The following is a 23,301-nucleotide window of genomic DNA, read 5'->3' as shown; positions in this document are numbered from 1 at the left end:
TTAAACCAGCCAATATTGCCTCTGTAAAAGGAAATGAGAGTTCAAAAGGAAGGTTTTTACAGCATCTTATTCTCAAGTCCATTTTACACTTCAAATCTACAGTTAACATACACACATATCTACATTTCTCCATATAAATATATTCAGAAACATATTCTATACAAAGCAATGTCTATCAAAGAAAATAAATGAAGGAACAACACAACTGAGCTTGGAAAATAAAATGGTGAGGCAAAGTTAAATCTGGTACTTACAGGATTCATTAATATTAAACCATATAAAAGTACTATTACTTGTATCACCTACATCAGCTTGAATTATAGGTTTAGTCAAGATAAAAAAACTAATTTTGGAAAATGTAATTGCCCTAATATTTATTTTTTAATGTGTAATTGAAAACAATTGTAAAAAATATGAACTGACTACAGACTACAAGAATGCATCAACAATATTATTTGACCTCCATGGCCATGTTAGAGGGCGTGTTTCTGTTAAGAGCTTAGTGCAGTGAGTCAAGGGACAGTGCACTCCTCAGCAAGTATACATTGCTCTCACTCTTTTCGAAACAGGATTTGGCAATTTATTCATTATTTAATTTATTTTATGCAATTGTATTTAGATTTTGGTGATTACTTTTGTTTTTGGTCAAAGTGTCATCAGAAATGGTTATGGAGAGTTATTTTGGTAATTGGACAAATATGTCTCATACAAACGCTTTTAATATTAAGCAACTTGCAATTAAAACTTGGCTGAGCTGTTTTGGTTTATCAGACATTATGATTGGTATGCAGAACAACTCAGAAAATAATATCTTCGTGAAATGTTTTAGAGCTTGAGGCGATGTCGACAACCCCCCCCCCCCCCCCCCCCCCCCCTCTGCCCGCTGCAACAATGGTCCTTACAGCCTCATATAGATATGATGAAACTATGATTCCATCATACTATTAAAACAAGATAATTCCAAAACAAAAAACAAAAAAACACATTCTGGATAAAACCATGACCAACTATACAGACTTGTAAAAAGAGCCCTTCTTTCCCCAAAGCAGCCTGACCCATGTGCATGATTATCCAACTCCTATCTAGTACCACTGCCACCATGGCAATCACCATGGCAATGGTTTTATTTTGCTATCTGTATACCCAAATCCCCAAATTTAACTGGACAGTGCTTGGTACGCGTTGTATGCTGTTGCTTACAGAATCAACCCTGCCAGCAACACTGGGAGGTTACACATACTAGTTTTGTGAGGAGTCAGATAGCACACAGACAGACCATGGACCACCAGGATCTACATAGTTCATGCTCAATAGTAAACAACTGCCACCCTATGGCATGCATATACACTTTGTGTGCCTATGACAACATGATACAACACAGAACCGTTTGGCAAATGCATTCATGAAAAAGATTCTAACTTGAACTATTTGTATTAAACCAGCCTTTTTGCAAGGAAATGGTACTGTATAAGCTCTGACGTCTGGAATAGACGTGTGCGGAAAATGGTTCAACGCAGCATTTCTTTCAGACAACGAATACAACCACTTAGAAAATCTTCCTTCTACATCTTGGTCTCGCTGTCAGCAGGCTTCTCGTTCTCATAATCATTTTCTTGACAAATAAGCTGGTACGGCTTCTTGTCTGTCTCTTCCACCACCGAGTTGCCCACTTCTGGATCCTTCTGCTGTAGCTCATGGCGGGACAGATGTTCCACGATACCTGCACCAATGGAGTCTCCAAGAACATTGGTGGTGGTGCGCAATCGGTCCCTGGAAGAGAGAAGAGGAGATCTAGAGATATCTCTTGGTGTGGCGATAATTCCCTTGGAAATAAATAACTTTCTTTCCTTTTCTTCGGTGTCATTGAAACAATGTTTTCAGCCATCACAAATGTTCATAGCATAAGTCAGCCTGCTAAATTCTGCTAAATTTCTACAAGCAAAAAAGAAGGCCTAAGGGTATGGTCACACCGAACTTTGATTCTGCCTATGCGGCAGATGTATTATTAATTAATTAATTGATTGATTAATTAATTCATAAATGTATTTATTTATTTATTTTCATAATCCGCCACATAGGCAGAATCAAAGTTTGGTGTGACAGCACTCTAAACAAGAGGAAATGCTCATTAAGGAGTGGAGATGAGGAATTTAGGCTTGCGTATGGTTTCTTATAAAGTTTGGGCGGATTTGATTACCACAGAGGTATAAGTAATACAAAATACAGACATAATGACATCATGCTCCTTCATCAGAGTAAACTGCAGTTTACAGCAGTGATCCATGTATGTGTGCATGTATAAAACTGTCTGTGTATGACAATTTTAATTTAGGCATTCTCTGAAAAAGTGCAAGGTCAGAGTAAGCACCCTAAACCCTAGTAAAACAATCAAGTCTGCATACAAGACATTTAGATTTCCGCAACAAGCTTTGCCAACTGAAAACATGTGTTGGGGATTTACATAACTAACAGCATCTAAGATGATTTCCACTGAATGTAATCCACAGAATACCTGAGGTATATTTTAATGGTTCCAAGCAATTATAAAACCACATGAAACAACTTGGTCAATAGATTGGAGGCAGTAGATCTATCCAATGGAATAAGATGCAGACAGAATCAGAAACAGATGGATTGAGGGACATGGAATGTGAGGGGAGTGAATCTGTAACCAACTCTAAGAACTTGCTGATCGCCAACTTGGCCCAGCCCCTAAGAAACTTGGCTGGAATTTGACAGAACTCATACAATAGTATGTCCTTGACAACTCTTCTACCAGTAGCCTTGAAATGAATAACAGAATTCAACCTGATGCGGGTATTCAGAATGAAACATTCTCACAGGACAAAACCCTCACATTATGTTATAGTAACAACAATGTGAAATTACATAAAGATTTAGGGAATCACATTTTATCCCAGCTTTGATTCTCAACCTGGATTTTCAATTATAGAAATTCTCCTTCTGGGAAGGATAAAAAGCAGGGAACATTAACATTTTTGATTGATATTTAACCTCTAGATCTAATAATGGCTTTCATCTATCCGTCCAACACTTTACTACTTACAAACAAGGTATCTCAGAAACAATTTGGCATGGAATTTGTTATGCCCCTTCATGCTCCCCAGAGGATGCCCCTACTGATTTTGGTGACCTCTAGTTCCAAAATTAGGCCAGAATTTCCAAAAGCATTCAAGATATTTCCCAATCTAATAGCCGGATTGCCATGACACTTGCTGAGAGCATTTATTCTCCCTGGAGAATGGACCCTCCACCCTTGACCAAAATGTATGTTTAGGTCTAAGGTACAGCACTGGATCTTGGGACTGCTAACTATAGCAGTAATGATTTGAGCACATGTTGAATGTGACAGACTCCCTGTCAATTTCTTTTGATTGACAGTTCTATGGCTCATCAAATCGTACACTGAAAGTTATCCCCAACAATGTCACTCGCCATGTGGATAGCCCTTTATAATCTTAGTCTTGTTTTTTCAGTCAAGCAGCCAGTACTTACAGGAACCAATCTACAGCAATAATAAGTGAGATGTCATCTGTAGGAAGGCCGACAGAGGTCAACACTATCACCATCGTGACGAGTCCAGCCTGAGGGATTCCAGCTGCTCCAATACTAGCGGCAGTGGCTGTAATACTGGAGAACAAGAGCAAAGCAAGACAACAAATACTGGTTATATCTTAACCACATGAACATTAGTGTCCCTTTTCTGGGACAAACATTTGGCAAAAATAGCAGATCTACAAGCTCACAGTCACAAAACAAAATGTTGTGAGCTTGTAGATTGACTATTTTTAAGACATTTAGCGTAAAACAAAAACAGGAGAGGGCCTCTCCTATAGAGCCCTCTGAGAGTCTGGCCAACTACGTATAGGGTTTGTGTTAATATCAGGACAGGAATAAAGTATTAAACACAAATATGATACTGTATAAAAAGTATCCCTAGTGAAATGTTGTCAAATAACCCACAGAAGACAATAATATTCTATTTTCAATTTATTTTTAACTGGAAACCATTTGGGGTTGTTTCAGTTTGGAGACAAATAATCACACTAAACATGCTGTATGATGAAAGGAATTTGTGAACATTGTTAAGGAGCAAAAGTATGCAAACCTGATAGTGAGAATCTGTCCAAAGCTAAGGTCATAATTGTTGACCTGAGCAATAAAGATGGCTGCCAGGGCTTCATACAGGGCTGTGCCATCCATGTTAATGGTAGCACCAACAGGAAGCACAAAACGGGTGACACGCTTATCCACCTTGTTATTTTCTTCCAGGCACTTAAAGGTGATGGGCAGTGTAGCAGAGCTGAGAGAGGAATGCAGGTTGATGGAAGAGAGCGAAAGAGAAAAAGTGAAGGGGGAGGGGTGCAGAGAAAAGAATAATACAGTGAGACATATCCGAACTTGTTAATGATGAACAGTACCACAATTTGTTTTTGTCTTTTTCATCAACAATTAGTCAATCAAGATTCATTCAAGAGTTTGATTTGGAACATGTGAGATCATAAGAGTGAAGTTACAAGGATATGGAATTGGACAGACACTTTACATTAGAAGTCTACATACAGTCTGACTGCATACCAAGGTCTACAACAAACAATAGACAAGAGTTCTTTCTGGATCAAGGGTGCAATGTGGTTCTATAGATAGGCTATACTATAGTCTGGACTTCACATGGCGGCCTCTTACCTGGATGATGTCCCCAGGGCAGTGATGAGTGCCTGAAGAATTCCCCCAATGAAGACAAAGGGGTTCTTCCTTGTGATGACGAAGTAGAGAGTTGGCAGAACAAAGATGGCATGGATGGACAGGCCACAAATGACGGTCACTGTGTACATGCCCAGCTGTCCACCCATGGTTGAGATGTCATCCATCTCCACAATTTTACCAGCAATCAGGAACAGGATACCAATGGGTGCATACCTGGGCGGTTAGGGTGTTGAGATGGTGTTTTGTCAGGTTGCAATCATATTATTTATTTAGGTATTTTATACTAGTATAATTATTGCTTCCCCCACACAGATAGTATCTTTGTCAATCAACATATTTCACTTAATAACAACTTAAACATTATACTTTGTGCATCGCTAGGGTACATGTGGTTAATCCCTCCCCTCCTCTACTCACCACATTATGATAGCGACCAGTCTCATTATGGCTTCGTTGAGAGAGTCAAAGAAGTCTCTTAAAGGTCGCCCCTTCTCCTTCATGTTCCCAATGATCAGACCAAAGGTCACGGAGAAGACAACCATGCCCAGAGCATTCACTCCATTCACTTCTCCTGGAATTGGGATCTCCTCCTCGTATGATAGCTGTTGGCTACCGTTCAGTGTAAACAATGTGTCATTCACTGTGACACTCACTTGGACCACTCTCTTGCCATACTTTGTCTTGAACTGAATTTAAGAGAGAAAGGATGGTGGTGTTAAAACGAGCCATTCCTTGGTCAGTATCTGTTGTGTTGAGTTTCTGGATTAATGTCAGGTTAACAAAGTTTTTAATACAAGCACATTCAACATGGACATTGCGGCTAATTGGGAAATACAGCTTTAAACTATAAAATGCATAATTGTGATCTATATATCATAGAAGGGGTACTGTACATAATTCACAATAAGATCAAGAGAGAGAGGAAGAAATTCTTGTATAACCACCACCTGATACTAAATGTCACAATCCTGCCAGTTACATACTGTACCCAGTTCTGCCTAAAAAGAGATTACATGAGGAAGAGGAAGTAAAAGCATCTTGGCTGGCAGACATGGCACATAAATTAAAGGAGCTATAACATAAATTTCAACTTTTTCCATTTCTTTTGTGTTTTTGGGGCTCCCATATGTGTTTTCTATTCCCACAAATAACCAACTTTGAACATTCAGGCTTTCATATCATATGGGTGCTTTAATGGAAATTGCTCTCAGGAACAGCTCGACTGATTTTGTCCTCATCGTGATGTCATCAATGTCACCCTACTTTGTATAATTCCTCCTATTCTTCAGTCTTCAGTTCCAAATTTGCATTTCCACTTTGTTTACAATGTCCACCATTGTTGATTTTCCAAGCTGGCATGGAATTGAAACAAGCCTGGTTTTATCTAGCATCAGTATTATAATGACTCAAATATTAAATAATCTGCATATCAGCACCCCCACCACCTCAGGACATTGTGGTACTGTAGCTAAAACTGCTTTCAAAGTCCAGAAAGAAATGACAAGGACTGGTTATATCAGAGTGGTGATTGAGGCTCAAACCATTAGAAATAACTTTGAGGGACATAGAAAATATGATATTAAATATTAAAAGCAGTTTTAAAAGGCATGTTATTTGCGCTTTAAGCTATTTCAGGTGGCAAGCCTAGCAAACAATGATAAAAGAAACATGAAGAGAGTGTAAAGTGAAGTGAAAAAGAAGATGTGGACTTTAGAGTTACCTGTTGGGTGCATGCTTGCACAAGATTAGGAGGAAACATGTTTCTGTAATAGAGAATAATAACAATACAACTGCATTAGGTTGAGCAAATTCATTGCTTAACAAATGTACCTCTTTTGCTTTTATATAAAAACATATATTATATATAAACAGTCCTGGAAATATAATTTTCAGAGAGGGTGTGTGCATGTGTGTGCGTGTGTTTGTGTACCTGATGAGGTCCAAGAAGGCATCAGGAGCGCTGATCCGCCCTATCTTCTGCTGGTTTTTGAACTCGTCTTTAGATCCTTTCCCAGGGTGGATGATGAGCACCACGACGATACCAATGAACACAGCAATGACAGTGGTGGTAGTGTAGTACACCACCGCTCTGAGGCCCATCTTACCCGACGCACGGCTGTCCATTGTAGCCATACCTGGAGAGGAGACAGCACTACAGGGTTAACCCCACACTTCCTCTGTCCCTACTCTATATATATATATATATATATATATATATATATATATATATAATCTACCCCCTGCTATGAGCAAATACTGCAGATGCACACTGTATTTCAAAGCATTCATGTATTATATATGCTTAAATCACAGGAATCAAGACCATATTTATGGAATGAATGGTTGATGTCAACTTCTACCCATTAGGTAGTTTGTATGTTGTGCAATCTGCACTCCAACTACCAACACAGGGGGCTGCAGGCCGATCCAGTAAGGCAAACTTGAGGAGAGGACAAATATGTTTCGACTCTTCATCAGAGGCAAACTATTGAAACGGCTATTACGTTTTTAAATATCCCAGCATAATAAGGCACTCATACAGCACTGGCTGCAAAGGAATAAGGAGGGGTCTATCATTGACCAATACTGTATGTAGTCATTCAAGGGAACAGGACGAAGAAGTGCAACCAATATTTAAAGTATTGTTGAAGTTTTCTACTACAAAGAATTCCTATTGCAGCAAAATGCAGCAAGCATGTAGAACAGGGGTCTTCAATGATTTTTAGACTTCTTAGCTGAGAGAGAGATGAAGCAGGGACCCCCACTACATATTGCATAACCTTTTAGTTTATTTTCAGATATTTAACCTAAACCCTCAAAACTTGACCCCTGTGTTTGCTCTTTTTTTCCCCTGGCCTACACCAAACCTCTTCGCTGTAAATAGCCGGCTGCAGCGTGTTGTGAGTTTATAGATTGTCTACTTTCTGTGACTTTCCCTCCCAGAATAGAGATGCTAGGGTAATGCAAATAAACAAATAAATCCTATCACACAAAGATTTGCCGACCACCCTTTAGTAACTCTGAGGACCCCCTAGGGGTCCCGGACCCCCATGATGTAAAGTAGACTATTGTCCCTCCATCTGTTGGTGGAGTCAGACGAGCAGGCAAACGTTGTCACGTCTGGAACATTCATTCAGTCAGTCTATCAATAGTCTATCAATAGACAGTTTTGAAGGATCTGCTTTGAATTAGGTACTCGAGGAAGGGGGGATTCTAGGTCATCTTTAGTCATGCTGTCCCGTGACTTACATGCAACATACACTTCCTCTCCTCTTCACCGACTCTACAGTTGAAAAGGGTGCAAAGCCTGGGAAAAGGTGCAGCAATTATTGGTGCTCGTATCAACACGAATACCCAACGGAATTATCTGTCCATGCGTCAACAAGAACAAAGGCGAACAGCCTCAGAGGAAGAAACACTATCAGACTCTAACCTTTAGTGGTGGGAAAACAACCACTATAGCCCCCTGGGGCAGTGTAGATGTGTATTGTAAATAGGCACACACACACATGCTGAGAGAAGGATGAAGATCGCATCAGACTATACATCAGACAGAGAAATGGCAAGAATGTGACGAGAAAAAAGACAAGATCTGCACCCTCTAAACTTAAGATTTGATGATTAGCCAAATAAGCTAAATTTGGGGCTCACAAGCTCACAAGTCACATTATGAGGCATTGTGATCTTGTAGAAATGAAATTTTGTTGTTGTAGGGAAAAAAGGAGGGGACCAAGAATATTCCCCAGGGACCCCGGCCAGTCAAATTGGGAGATACAATACAGCAGAACAGTTTTACATGGCTATCCTCTGCTTACTTCTAGTTAGCACAAATCGTTCAGCTAAATCAGCAACATTCAGCTAAATCGTTGCCAAAAGACTGTGGAGAAATAAATGTTGAATGAAGGAAAAACAAGGATAGTGGTCTGGTAGTTTAACTGGCTACAAATCCGGTCACCTTTATTAGATGGACCTTCACAATAACCCACAAGTCAGTTTTAGGTTGTACACAAAAGTCCTCTGTTTTGAAAATGTGGGTTATCTGTTAAAACTTTGAAAACCACAGCAGAGAAAGACTCCAACTGCCAGCATAAACTTTAACAACTTTAACACACCAGTGAGTCTGAGAACCCCTCCTCCATCCCCAACAACATAAAAAAGACACTATAAAGAAAATTGCAAAGGGGTGCCTTGAAAACGACAATATTCAATAGCCATGGCGTGTAGTGTCGTATTTTCAAAGTGTCAGGCCCTATTATGGCCTATTATCTTCATTCAGAGCTGCACAAACTAAAGACGCTTTGTGCAACAGGAGATGTATGTGCTCCTTTCATATGTGGCACTTTGATTTGGTGTCCGTCCCCACATGTATGAGTGTATAGATGCTTTATGTGTGTGTGTGTGTGTGTGTGTGTGTGTGTGTGTGTGTGTGTGTGTGTGTGTGTGTGTGTGTGTGTGTGTGTGTGTGTGTGTGTGTGTGTGTGTGTGAGAGAGTGCGTGCATGCATTTTAGGAGGGCAAAATGAAAATACCCTAAAAATAGCAGATCTAGCTCACAATGCATTTTGAGCCTGTAGATCTATTATTATTCAGTGTATGGCTCACAAGAAAAACAATCTTCTATGAAATAGAATATGTAATATAATAGAGAAAACTTTAACCCAAAGCCATAAACCTCACCTCTCTAATGCCTAATCCTAACCCCAACCTGAATCTTTACCCAATTGTGTGTGTGTGTGTGTGTGTGTGTGTGTGTGTGTGTGTGTGTGTGTGTGTGTGTGTGTGTGTGTGTACGCGCACGGCGCGGACGTGCATGTAAGCGCACCACCGCCCCCTGTTTGGCCCTCTCTTTGTTCCTCTTGTCCCAACAAGCCCAGGAACCGAGTGTGTAGCCACCTCTATTTTCATCCCCCTCCTCCTCCTGCCCTCCGTCTCTCTCCGCAAACCCTTCACCTCCTCTCTACATGACCCCTCCATCTTCACCTCTTGTTTCAACCTGCCACCCCTACTCACCCCCCCGGCCCTTCCTAATTCTCTCTCTCTTTCTTACATAGTGATGTTATTGCTTCAGTCCTCTTTCAGAGATGACGCGACACCCCCCCCCCCCCCCCCCCCCACCCAGTTCTCTCCTCCCTCACTCCTATTCCTTTTCTGAGAGCCCTGGGAAAACTTGTTGACTTTGGTCTGCCTCTCCTGGACACAATGAACCTCAGACCGTTGTCCGGGCAACTGCAGATGCAGCCTCACCGATTCCATCCTTTCAAAAGAAGGGAGTGAGGCAAAAACTCAAGAGAGAGGAGGAGAAAATTACTTTCTGTCTTGTATGGGGAATGTTCATCGGGCAAAATATACTCTGGATGGATAACTGGGGACAGAGAAACTGTGAGAGGGGGCATGCACGTTTAAGACCAATGAACATTCACGGCTGCAAGGCAAACAATGATTCTTCAGTTTTCAAAGACTCTGCCTGCAGGCGACAATTATGCTGTGTCTATTGGACAATGCTTAATTCCATCTGATTACTCAATCTGACAGCATGAGTGATAACATGTACAGTAGTTCAATAGTATGCAATATGTCTTTTACAAACCACGCCCCAATAATTTACATTGGCTACGCTGTCCCCCCTTTGGCTGAGTGGAAGTGATGTGTGCCTGTGTGTGTGTGTGTGTGTGTGTGTGTGTGTGTGTGTGTGTGTGTGTGTGTGTGTGTGTGTGTGTGTGTGTGTGTGTGTGTGTGTGTGTGTGTGTGCCCGAATGATCTGTGTAACTGGACTGGTGTTTCTTTGGAGTGGAAAGGAGCGGATAACGAGACGGTGCGCATCTCTGAATCTGTGATCACTGACCTGTCAATCAACGCACGCGCAACAGTAAGCCGCAGCAATGGAACAGCAAGCGCGCTCCCTACCAACGGAGCGCGTGTGCATCTTCTAGTGCTCAGAGAGCAACATAGAAAACGACGCTGGACAGGACTGCGGCTCAAAAGAAGCTTGCTTGCCTCCAGTCAGCTGATCACTCCGTGTCCCACTCAATTCTAAAAAACGCAGCGATTGATGAGGATATTCTCATCTTCACAGTAAAGGCACGCCTCCAAGTGCTGCCAACCAAATTGAATCTCTCCATCTGGTATCCCAATAATCATGACCCTTACTGTCTACAGTGCACCAATGGTCAGCATCAGACCATAAAGTCTATGTCCCATATATTAAACGTCTGTAATATTTACAAAGGACTGTATATAACCAGGCATGACAGAATTGTTAACATTATTGCCAAAGATGTGTCGCCCATGTTTGATACTTCTGTTGTGTTTCACAAGAATTCTTGTGTGAAACCAGAAATGTTTCAATGTAATGACCCAACCATATTTGCAAATATAACTGCAAATACTAGGGCTTTCACTTCTAGTGATTTTGACTAGTTGACTAGTTGCTTATAGTTTACTAGTTGACTAGTTGTTTAACTAGGCCTACCATTAAGAGATTATTTTTAAATAATATTTGTACATTTAAAAAATGTGTACATTGGTGACTAACTATAATCTAGCTGGTTTTGAGGCCTACAAAAACAGGAGAATTGTGTGTGTGTGTGTGTGTGTGTGTGTGTGTGTGTGTGTGTGTGTGTGTGTGTGTGTGTGTGTGTGTGTGTGTGTGTGTGTGTGTGTGTGTGTGTGAGTGAGTGAGTGAGTGAGTGAGTGAGTGAGCGAGCGAGTGAGTGAGTGAAAGGCAGAGAAAGTGAAATTACGTTATGAAGTGAGCTTTGACAACAACTGAGTGGGTTATCCCACTTTAATAATAGGTAAGCCTTGCTGAGCCATGAGGCTCATAGGGCCTATTGTTTCTGTAGCATGAGGCCTGTACCCCTGGACATGTCGCAGGGACTATCCAACTTTAGCATATTATTGGGAACACAGCCTTTACGTCTCTCAGTGAATGAATGTGCTCAATTTACCTTGGATTAACTCGTCAATGAGATTTGTGATTGTATAGTGTGAAATAAATGCAAAAGCTATAGTTGTTAATGTATATAATCTACCAACAGCGGCTCCGATTCTGGAACGCAGTGCTTATAAGTGTTCCTGAATTAAATTAATAAACCATGGTTAGTGGATGGAGGTGTAGGCTACATTGAGGGGCCCTAGGAGTTTGGGAGGGCAGCCACTCACTTGATCACACTGTAGTCAAGGATTCGTATTACTCCTATTCCTCATGCCTCTCTTTCTACTTCTCCTTCTCATCACCTCCCTCTCGCCCCTCTATCTCCTTATCTCCCCTTCAAGAACCCCTTTTGCCTCTTAGTTCTCCCATCGCCCCGCATCCACTCTCCCACACAGCCCGTCCCTCTATAAACTTTCTGCGGCGCCCTTCTCTGGTAAGGAAATGCCTGCAGGCAATATGGCTTTTGCAGAAAATTCAGGGTGAGTGGGCAGCACTGTGGAAGGGTGGTGAGAAAGAGATTGAGAGAAACAATGTGTGTGTGTGTGTGTGTGTGTGTGTGACGTGTGTGTGTGTGTGTGTGTGTGTGTGTGTGTGTGTGTGTGTGTGTGTGTGTGTGTGTGTGTGTGTGTGTGTGTGTGTGTGTGTGTGTGTGTGTGTGTGTGTGTGTGTGTGTGTGTGTGTGTGTGTGTGTGTGAGAGAGAGAGAGAGGGAGAAATAGAGAGAGACAGAGATTGAGAGATAATGTAAGAGGTGGGGTGTTAGATGGAGGAACAGTTCAAGAGGCCCCTAGGGTTTTATCCATTTCACTGGATCAGCGACTCTGTGTCTCTCTCTCTCTCTTTCTCTCTCTCCCCAGGCCCCACCTCACTCTCTCCCTCTTTCTATTTCCCTGCCTCACCCTTTCTCCCTCTTTCTTTCTCTCTCTCCCCAGGCCCCACCTCACTCTCTCCCTCTTTCTATTTCCCTGCCTCACCCTTTCTCCCTCTTTCTTTCTCTCTCTCCCCCTCTTTCTCCCTGCCTCACTCTCCCTTACTGCCTCTCTCTCTCTCTGACTTTTCTCTCTCCCAGCCTTACTCTCTCTCCCTCCTTATATCACCCTGTCTCCCTCTCTGTCCCTCATTCACACCATACAAACCACTCTGTCAACCTCTTCCCAGGTACCATTGATTTCAAACTTCAGTTTTCCTGCATGTCTGTCTGTCTGTCTGTCTGTCTGTCTGTCTGTCTGTCTGTCTGTCTGTCTGTCTGTCTGTCTGTCTGTCTGTCTGTCTGTCTGTCTGTCTGTCTGTCTGTCTGTCTGTCCATTCTTCTGTTTGTTATTCAGTTTCCAGACCAACTACCAGACCCTGCTCCAACTTTCTGCACCACTGATTTGAGCTTTACAGTAACAAAGAGAAAGGTTCAAAGTTCCTCCAACTGACACACTTGGATAGAAAGGCAGTTTATCAGAGTGTTATTTCATAATAGAGCTCCGATGTTTGATGCCGTTTTGACCGATATTTATATTTATTAAATAGTTCTAAATTAAAAATGTTCTAATCAATTTGAAAAACGTAGATTTGATTAAAAAAATTCTCGTTGAGAACATTTCATTAAAAATAAATAAATAAACGATAAACACACATAGATGAAGAATTAAGACATTGTTTTGTAAACATTTATACTAACATGACACACCTAAAACAGGGACGCCAGGTTGAAAGTTGCGACACATCGGCTACATAATTGCAGATACCGTCATGCCGCAATTTCGGCCAATATTGGCCTTTTTCACAGAGGCACATATTAATTCAGAATAATTAAGAATGAAAGGACAGAAGTCACACAAGCTTATAGCATAATGAGCTCTTAGGCTCTGACACATGTGCTACTTATAGTCATTACTCTCTTAGCTAAGCATAAACACTACTCTTTCTTCCTGAAACTATTTACTAGAAGCCTCCGAAATCACTTTTGGTGACATCACATACTCCCCAAATGAAACAAATAGTAATTCCGGTCTTTTATACTTGACTCCTTTAAGTGGGCAGTAACTGTTTCCCATGCTATGATAGAGTAGTAAACACACATGTACAGTTGGGTGCCACCGATATTGTCCCTTATCATTTGACCCATTTAGGCCTGACCTCAACATTTTAAAAAATCCTTATAAATCCTCCAGTTTTCTGAAATAAATATTTTCACGATTTTTCAAAAATAGCAGACCTACAAGCTCGTAGCGCGCCACTCGGTGGCGCGCTATGAGCTTGTAGATCTGCTATTTTTCAATAGCTAAATTATAACATAATGTTTAAAACACCAAAAGGGGTTCCCACCCAAAATGGGTTAACTGTCCTTTTGCGCAGATCACGCAAACCTCAGCAAAAAGAAAAGGACAATATCGATGGCCTCCAACTGTACAGACCTTGCGACCACATGTCTGTACTGTACCTATAGCAATGTACCAATTCCTCATGGGGCAGTACTGAGGTCATCATATCACCAAAAATGATGAAAGAAAAGGGAAAATTATGGGGATTTCCCATAACAGCTAGTAAATCAACCCATACAGCAGTTTTATAAGCCAACGTCTACTGCTGTTGTGGATGACTTTTGCAGATGTTCAGAAAATGCAGTATACTGGCCAATAGACATTGCGTAATAGTTTTGCCCGTACCATTAGTGAGCTACTGTAATAACAGCACAGTAGCTTTCACAAGTGTGTTTTTTATTTAGTGAAACCGTTGTTTCAGAACCCTGACCTTATTCAACTCTAGCGATCTGATTGGCCGCAGATGATGACCACATGGTATCTGTAACGGCATTTGGCAATTAAAGAAATGTGTTCATATTCCAAAAGTGCTGTGGTGAATTACAACTTATTTCAGGTTATTTTACTTCTTCATTCAAATGTTTAGTGAACAGAGGGACTGTGGGTATTCTGGGTAAAATGTTTTACAATGCGCGTTTCCGTTCATTTCTTTAAAACACCACTTCAATCCACTTCAGCCTGTCTTTCCTCCTCTCTCAGGCTCCTTTTCTACTCTGTCCTTTCATCTTCGCTACACAGTACAATCCTCATTATTGAACTCTGAGAATTACGGGTTCTTAATTTGGTTATGTTTGTACACTCTTGGAGTTACAAATGGACACACGAACAGAGGATTTCCCTGTACTCATTTGACTCTAGTACCTGCCGTTCCCACTTCCCCCTCATTTATCCATCACTTCCCCTCTATCTGTATCCCTGATTCATTCTTTGTGGAATGACGTCATTCGGGCTCTCTCTTTCTCTCTCCATACAACAGCCATCTGGGGAAGCTCTGATCTCAGTTTGGATAACCACTGAAACCCTGTATTCTTAATCAAATAGACTTGGGTTGCAACTGTACATCGCTGTTTTCTGTCTACTCTATACTACATCAAATCTCTTCGCCAAAAATAGACAATCTAGAAGCTAATTAGCTAATGTTCCCCCCACAACATTCAGGTTCAGGTGATTAAGCTCAATCCTGGGTGAAGTTGGATGTGACCCTCATGGAAACTTCAAAGCCAAGACACATTGTGCATACATATCTATGCTAAACAAAGCAATAGCACTGTACAAATTGAATAAATTGTTCAACATTACTTCTGTCCGAGCATTAGATTTTTCTGTGATGTTTTCAGACATGACTTTGTCAGCGTATAACCTTTTGACGAGGCTCAGAAAAGGGATTATTACCTATTGAATCAAAGCCAACAAACAAAACAAAATCATACAGACGATACATCTACATGTGAGAGCCTTCTAGCTTCAAAGGAATCTTTCCCATGAATGTTAATGATTGAGTCCAAGATTGTTTAATTTGGTGGTTGCCGCTAATTATATAGTGTGTGGGACTTCATCCATATTCAGCATGCTTACACTTTGGTGCAGCGTAACCAGAAGTACACAGCCACACAAATGCACATGTTGGGCTGATATTCATTTTGCCATAAAAAAGGATTATAGTAATGTTATATAATCTGAAACGGAAATCACCTCAGCAAGCATACTGTGTATTTGATAAGTAACACTTTGTGTGAAGACACTTAAACTGTTGACAATGTCTACTTGTGACTTTAAGGGAGGAACAGTGTCATCCAGGCTGACTGCCTGGCACACATGCACTCGCATACGCACACAAACAAGTGCATGTGGGTGCGCACGCACACACACACAGTAGGAACTGTTTTGACCAGAGAACAGTGCCTTTGTTGGCTTCTACATGTGCTAGCTCCTGTCATGTGACATGATGTCAGAGGAGATGTTGATGCTACAAGCTACTGCAGCACAAAGCAGCTTTTAATTGGACAGCAGATCTGTGTCATTTCACAAATGGATTGGCCCATGGGACTATCAATCACTGTCAGTCACTGCTATCAGCCACTGTGATTGGACATTCAACATCCTGCCTAGCCTATATCTTTCAAAAGAAAAATAAGCTATAGACCAGTTGGACTTCCACCGTAAATGGATTATATTTATGTTGCAACGGTTATTTTTTTATGTGTGACACCGGAACACAAGTATAAATCAGGGTTTACAGTTACTGTATATGGATGGCATGGCATTTGACTGAGACTGAGAACGAAGAAATCTATTGTAAAGCCTAAATTTGCTCCATCACACGACATTTTCAATCACATTGCGCACGGAATATAAATGAGACTTAACTTTTATCAGAGGACGTCTCCTCCCCTTTCCCTCACACTTACTTTCTCTCTCATATCTCATACTTTTGCTCTCCCCCTTCACTCTCATGTGAAGTCATCTTAACTTCATCCACTTATGGGCCCAAAACCAACAGTTAGTGTCGGCTGAATAAACACTTGAGACAGACAGGCTGCTGCCAGAGGCATTGGAAAAGTGTGCAAAAACAAAACAAAATACATGGAAAACAACCATGGCTGACCCATGCTCATAGACAACCAAGGAAAATTATCAGAAACTGCCCTGCACATAATAATAACTCTGTTTATAAAGCACTTACTGTAACAAAACAAAGTTATGAATTGCTTTACACAATATGGAAATAAAATGAAATAGAAAAATTAAAATACAAAACACGATAAAGTGCAGTTACCAGAAATAGTGTGGCTACAATTGGACTTCATGTGGCATGGCTGTGATATCATGTCATCTATGACATCAGTTGTCTATGACATAATCTATGACTTGACTTCCAAGTTCCATCGATCATAAAATTAAGTTAAACATATCAAATAGTATACAAATATACAGCATGTGAAGTAAAAAGCAATGGAAGTACTTCAGTGGCCCACTGGCAGTATGCACAAGACCTTTGGCACACACACACACACACACACACACACACACACACACACACACACACACACACACACACACACACACACACACACACACACACACACACACACACACACACACACACACACACACACACACACACACACACACACACACACACACACACACACACACACACACACACACACACACACACACACACACACACACACACACACACACACACACACACACACACACACACACACACACACACACACACACACACACACACACACACACACACACACACACACACACACACACACACACACACACACACACACACACACACACACACACACACACACACACACACACACACACACACACACACACACACACACACACACACACACACACACACACACACACACACACACACACACACACACACACACCAGTACCAGTACCAGTACCACACAACTGGTTAAATTCAACAATTAACTTGCTATTACTTAAAACTTGCTATTACCCCAAAAAATACTTATTTTCTATCAATTACACGCCCTGTGAAGCCTTGAATTCATGAAGATTTGTTAGTGGGTGTCGCATTCCTGAGCCAATAGTTTGATGACCGGGTCATCAGCCAGTAGGAGACTCGGAGACTCCTACTGAGACACCACAGGTCATCAAATTATTAGGCTTAGGAATGCGAGAAAAAATAAGTCATTTTTAGGTGAACTACTCCTTTAACTTGCTATTAATTAAGTACTATCACTATACTACAGGCTACTGTAAATTAACACGAATGTGTTACATGTACACACAGTAACATCCTTAATTTAACTTAATTTAACTAAAAAAGCTTGGATTTGACTGTGTGTATATAGTGGGAATTGAACCCGGTCCCACACCCATGCTGAGCCCAGTGTGTGTCCTCCTCATCCATACCTGTGATGAGACTGGAAACCAACAGGGGAAGCACCAACATCTGAAGCATTCTCATCAGCAGCTCTCCAGGGAATGAAAAGTACTTCATCTCACGGTAGGACATGTTATATGGTCGCAAGGCAAACCCCAGGATTATACCTACAGGAGGGTAAAAGCAATGTGTTAAAGCTGAAAACCGTAACTTATCTTAATGAATGAAGTTATTTTATATATATATATATATATATATATATATATATATATATAGAGAGAGAGAGAGAGAGAGAGAGGGGGGGGGGGGGGCGCTAGCCCCTCCTATGCCCAGATTTGAGTGTTTGAGTAAACACAAACATTGAAGACAGAAGTGAGGACGCAAATTGTGATTGGACGGAATGAGATGATGTATGATGATAAAGGCGCCCCTCACTTCACACAGGTGTGATTTTTTTCCCTTTTTTTGAATGAACCAATACTTTTCCCACTTTTTATCCCAATATAGTTGTTATGCCATTTACCAAATTCCCCATACACTTATGTGCTGTTGTTACTGCAGTTGATCACTGTACTACTAGTAGAAACACGTATTTGAGAGAGCCAATGCTGAAACCTTTTGTTCTGAAAAGAATTGTGTTTAACTTTTAACCAAGTCAATTCTTACTCTATGACTGTCTTTTGATTCCTAATTTCGATACCCAACCCTATCATTGTGTTGGGTAGAACTGCTTGAAGCCCAATTCTTTTCACAATGACAGAAGAGGGTGTATTCTCTCAAAAGACAGTCATCATCATAAACAGTAGCTGTGTACATTTGTTCTGTCATACATTTTACGTAAAGATCACACCTATAACATTCAATATTCAACCCCGTTGGAACTTTAATGGCCAAGCTTATTTGATTATAGTCTTAACAGTCAGAGCACCATCTTCAAAGTTGATAAAGGCATCAATCAATTCACTTGCCAGTTGGTGGGCACAAGAAGCCAACTTTGTCTTTTCAGCCATGAAACTAGCTTGAATTAAATTACTATAGTTCTATAGTTTGGGGTAAACCAAATGCCCTTGTTGTTTTAATTCTAATATGCGTGACTGTCCTTTGTTGAAAGTCTTTCCAAACAAATGCAGCTTGTTCATTGAATCAGTAAAACTCTGACATGCCAGCCCAGGTGGCTGACCCTGAGGCCAAGAATAAACTAAGTCCTAAAGTTGACAATCAATCATTTGATTCTTTTTGGGCAGTAGTGTGTAATTCCACCAGGGCCTTAGAGGGTGAAGAACTGGGTGGGCCTGGCCCACCTCCTACTGGGCAAGGTCAGAGGTTAATGGCTAGGTGTCACGGGTCAGCTTAGGCCTGGGTCTCAGATAAGAGCCAGTCTGTTAAAGATAGTTTTTTCTACTCCCTTTGATTCTATTCTATTCGTTCTTCCTTCCTGTGTTGGAATGGGTCGTCAACCCAGATTGACGCATGCACGCGCGGACGCGCACACGCACGCACGCACGCACGCACGCACGCACGCACGCACGCACGCACGCACGCACGCACGCACGCACGCACGCACGCACGCACGCACGCACGCACGCACGCACGCACGCACGCACGCACGCACGCACGCACACACACACACACACACACACACACACACACACACACACACACACACACACACACACACACACACACACACACACTCTATCTTCACGTCAAAACTAAAAGAAAGTAGCCAAGGAAAGCAACCCCCCGCGCAGGCCGAGCTTTACCTTCTAATACAAACTCAGTCAGCTGCCTCGGTAGTCTAGTGGACTACTACGCCGAATTGCAAACCATGCTTCACGAGTTCAAATCGCTGCCACCACTATGTTTTCAACAACCACAGACTTTTTTTATTCACTGGACAATATAATAGTTTTTGGTGAGGGATGCGTTAAAACGACCAGATTAAGGTTGGTGGTCCCTACCCCACTGACAACCAATCACAAGCCGAGTTTGGAAATGGTCGCCTATGAATACAATATTCGCATACTGTACACTAATCAATAAAGGCTAATCAAATAAAGCCCAAAGATATATCTTTAAAAAAACAAAAAACGTCAAACTCACCCACAATAACAGCAAGAACGGTGAAGATCACAAAAGCATTTTTCTTGAAGCATCCCTGTACATCATCTTTAGTGATGCTCCCCACTCTCTTCTTGGCCTGTAGTGAGCGAAATTGGATGCCATCCCGGATTTGACGGAGGTTACTGCGGGGCCGCTGCGGGTTCTCCCCGTTACTCTGAGTCATGGCTGCTGCTGGGGCAGGTAGACCAGGATGGGTTTAAGACAGGTTCTCCTACAGCAGAAGTGAGTACTTTCACTCCACTCTGGCTGTGATGGAAACCTTGAAGGTTTCAAGTCCCCGGTGTTGGTACCTGTTGCCCTTTTGTTCTCTTCTCTTCACTCTGTTTAAAGTGTTGGAAGATAAGAGGAATGAGACAATGACAGGTAAGTAGGTTTTTAGACGATTTGAAGACGATTTGCTCGTCTACAACATATGACGTAAGTTTTCCCTTCATTGTCAATGGCATTTAATGTTTGTGTTGCCACAATTTTACATCATATTTGGCGGACATTTTACCTAATTTCTCCTTTCATCGTCAATGGCAAATATGAGACAAAAGGGGCCCCTCAAAAATCACACCTGTGTGAAGTGAGGGGTGCTCTTATCATATCACCCCCCCCCCCCTTAAAGTGAAAATTAGAGTGAGGAACCCATTAATAAATTACTAAATACAATCCAATGATGTGATAATGGCTAATGGGACATTCTTTCTGCACAATGACCTACTTTTTAGTTTGTTACTGTGATTGATGCCAATACCTTTATAACTTATAGAATTTTACTACTGTGTAGCTTTTACTTTAGCTCTGGTCCATAGCTCTAATGCTGTTGCATTTAGAGCTATATGTTACTGTCGACTTCCGGGGCTCGCATAAATGCAGACCAGCCTCTTGTCTGTAGCGTAAATATAAAGAACGTTTTTTCTACTCACCAATACAAAGGCGGCTTGTGTTATTAGTAAACCTACTTTCCTTAGTGGACGCACTCTGAGCCCCCCACCACACATGTAAAATGCACTTTTTGGCCAGAAAGGGATTTTTTTCATCAGAGGAAAAATCTTGTCTATGAGGGTTTCTCTTGGCAATATCGGTAGAGGGCGCAGTGGAGTAACTAAAAGTATTTTTTTATACGTGTGGTGGGGGGCTCAGAGTGTGTCCACTAAGGAAAGTAGGGTTTCTAATAAAACAAGCCGCCTTTGTATTGGTGAGTAGCAAAAACCTTTATATTTACGCTACAGACGAGAGGCTGGTCTGCATTTACGCGAGCCCTGGAAGTCGACAGGAACATATACCGGTAGCTCTAAATGCAACATTAGAGCTATGGACCAGAGCTACTTTTACTTGAGTAAAGAAGTATTTCTTCCACCACCACTGCACAGGTGTTAGCAGAGTACCCTTCAGTAACTACTGCCACTCCATATCAGAGCTGTCCATAGACATTTTCAATTCTCTAAAGACCTATTTATTCTGGTATTTCACCCATATGCCCTTGCCCATGCTGCAATGTTTAGATTAATTGTTTGTTTTCTGTTATTCTGTTGTATTGTATAATGTTCTGTTAACTTGTCTTGATCTGTAGGCCTATAGCCCTTTGGTTGGCCTTGGTCTTTTTAAATGTGCTTTATAAATCATCTTTGAGTTGAATTGAGAGTAGTTCTGCCTGAAGACCAAAAAAAGCCTAATATCTCCCATGGCTATAAAGGGATTCTCCTTTGCTGAGCAGTAGATGTTGGATTAGTTATGCAGACCTGGGTTCAAATCCAGGTGTTACACAGGCAAATTTGAGGGAATTTATTTATGTAGGCTAAAATCCATCAAATAATGTCCCATTTTAGCACTCCTACTAAAGTAAATTATGATAATTTATTATCTACTTGCAGTAGTTACTTGCGCAAGCAGAGCGCACAAGTACTGCGATCGGCTGGGTATGTATGTATGTATGTATGTATGTATGTATGTATGTATGTATGTATGTATGTATGTATGTATGTATGTATGTATGTATGTATGTATGTATGTATGTATGTCGGTGTCTGTCCTCTCTCATCCAAGGGACCACCATTCTTACAATTTACAATTTACGTAACTAAGGTACCGTACGTTTCGAGAAGGTCAATAACGGGTCTATACTCTATAGGGACGATGAAGCAGTGATGCCATTTAAAAGTGGTGAGCGCACCTCAATGTGCGCTCTGCTTGTGCACAAGTAGGCCTACTTGTGTGCAAGGCGAAAGTTGGCAGCTCGACAGAGTGCATTTCTAGTTGGTCTCTGCAATACCGGTATAATATTAAAAATAATTAAGCTTCAAATAATAGTGTCCAAAAGCATACACATTTGCATTTGACTGAATGTCTGATGACCTTGCCAAACCATAACAATGAATTATTTTTGGTCAAATGTCAGAAATAGATTGGCATTCAATTGGTAACTAATTTGTAGCTCAAAAAATTACAAATTGAACGTGCTTTACACTAATGGAACCCTTTGGTTATTGTGTAGGCTTCAAACACACTTGAACTATCAGAATGTTATAGACTTCCTCATTATGCTGCCTGCTCCCTCCACATGTGGACACGTTGGATTGATTCTATGCGTGTGCACACACACACACACACACACACACACACACACACACAAAGTTAAACAAAAGTTAACATATTGAAAAGTTGTTCCTTTACCTTTTTTGAGTCGAGCAATAACTTCCCATGTAATTTCTAATTTCCCAGCGTCCAAGGGCTAAATTTTGTGCTTAAAAATCCTCGGCTAGCGGAAAACAGAGGAGCTCTTTAAACTGCGCTGCTTGTTGGTGCTCTGCGAGCGACTAGTGAACAACTGAGTGACTGAAGTGAACACTCACAGAGAGGGAGAGAGAGAGTGAGAGGGGGGGGGGCTGTGTGTGTGTGGGGGGGGGGGGGGGGGGAGTGGCAGAGAGAGGACAGAAATCACAGAATGAAAAGAGCCACGAGACTGCACTGGAGGCGGTGGGTGAGAAAAGATACTAGAAAAGGAAAGTCTACCGCTTGACTCGTGCACCGAAAATAGCCGATCTATAAGGCCACAACGCGGTTTGTAATATATTTGTCGCACGTGACGTGACAGCCGTACGACGAAATATAAATCAGGCTTTACTCGTAGTCTACTACCTTGTCCTTGTGGTGTTTGAAGTTAGTGGGGGGTGTGCATGGGGCGGGGCGGAGACTACACAGCGTGAAGAGTTGAAGACGGTGAAGTAGCCAGTAAACGTAAGGAGGGGGGACTACTCCATAAACCTCAGAAATAGTGAGAGAAAAGAGAAAGGGACTTTCTGTGGGGCTCAGCCTCATTCCCTAAGTCTGCTTT

The 23,301-nt window shown here is 41.5% G+C and overlaps 1 protein-coding gene across 1 annotated transcript; it reads right to left on the bottom strand.

Moving 5' to 3' along the window:
• Nucleotides 1-905: 905 nt before the first annotated feature.
• Nucleotides 906-22,778, bottom strand: LOC306933200 (excitatory amino acid transporter 1-like). The gene is made up of 10 exons (XM_079515322.1): nucleotides 22,641-22,778; nucleotides 19,962-20,302; nucleotides 17,888-18,025; nucleotides 6,659-6,863; nucleotides 6,449-6,491; nucleotides 5,146-5,414; nucleotides 4,708-4,941; nucleotides 4,130-4,324; nucleotides 3,517-3,651; nucleotides 906-1,770 (listed from the first exon to the last, which is right to left on the bottom strand). Exons 2-10 carry the CDS (start codon nucleotides 20,143-20,145, stop codon nucleotides 1,563-1,565), a joined length of 1,611 nt encoding a protein of 536 aa, XP_079371448.1. The 5' UTR covers nucleotides 20,146-20,302; nucleotides 22,641-22,778; the 3' UTR covers nucleotides 906-1,562.
• Nucleotides 22,779-23,301: the final 523 nt, after the last annotated feature.

Source organism: Electrona antarctica (assembly GCF_951216825.1).
Source record: "Electrona antarctica genome assembly, chromosome: 12".
In the NCBI taxonomy this organism is placed as follows: domain Eukaryota; kingdom Metazoa; phylum Chordata; class Actinopteri; order Myctophiformes; family Myctophidae; genus Electrona; species Electrona antarctica.
Note: the sequence above shows the minus strand (reverse complement) of the source record. Positions and strands in the feature narration are given on the sequence as shown.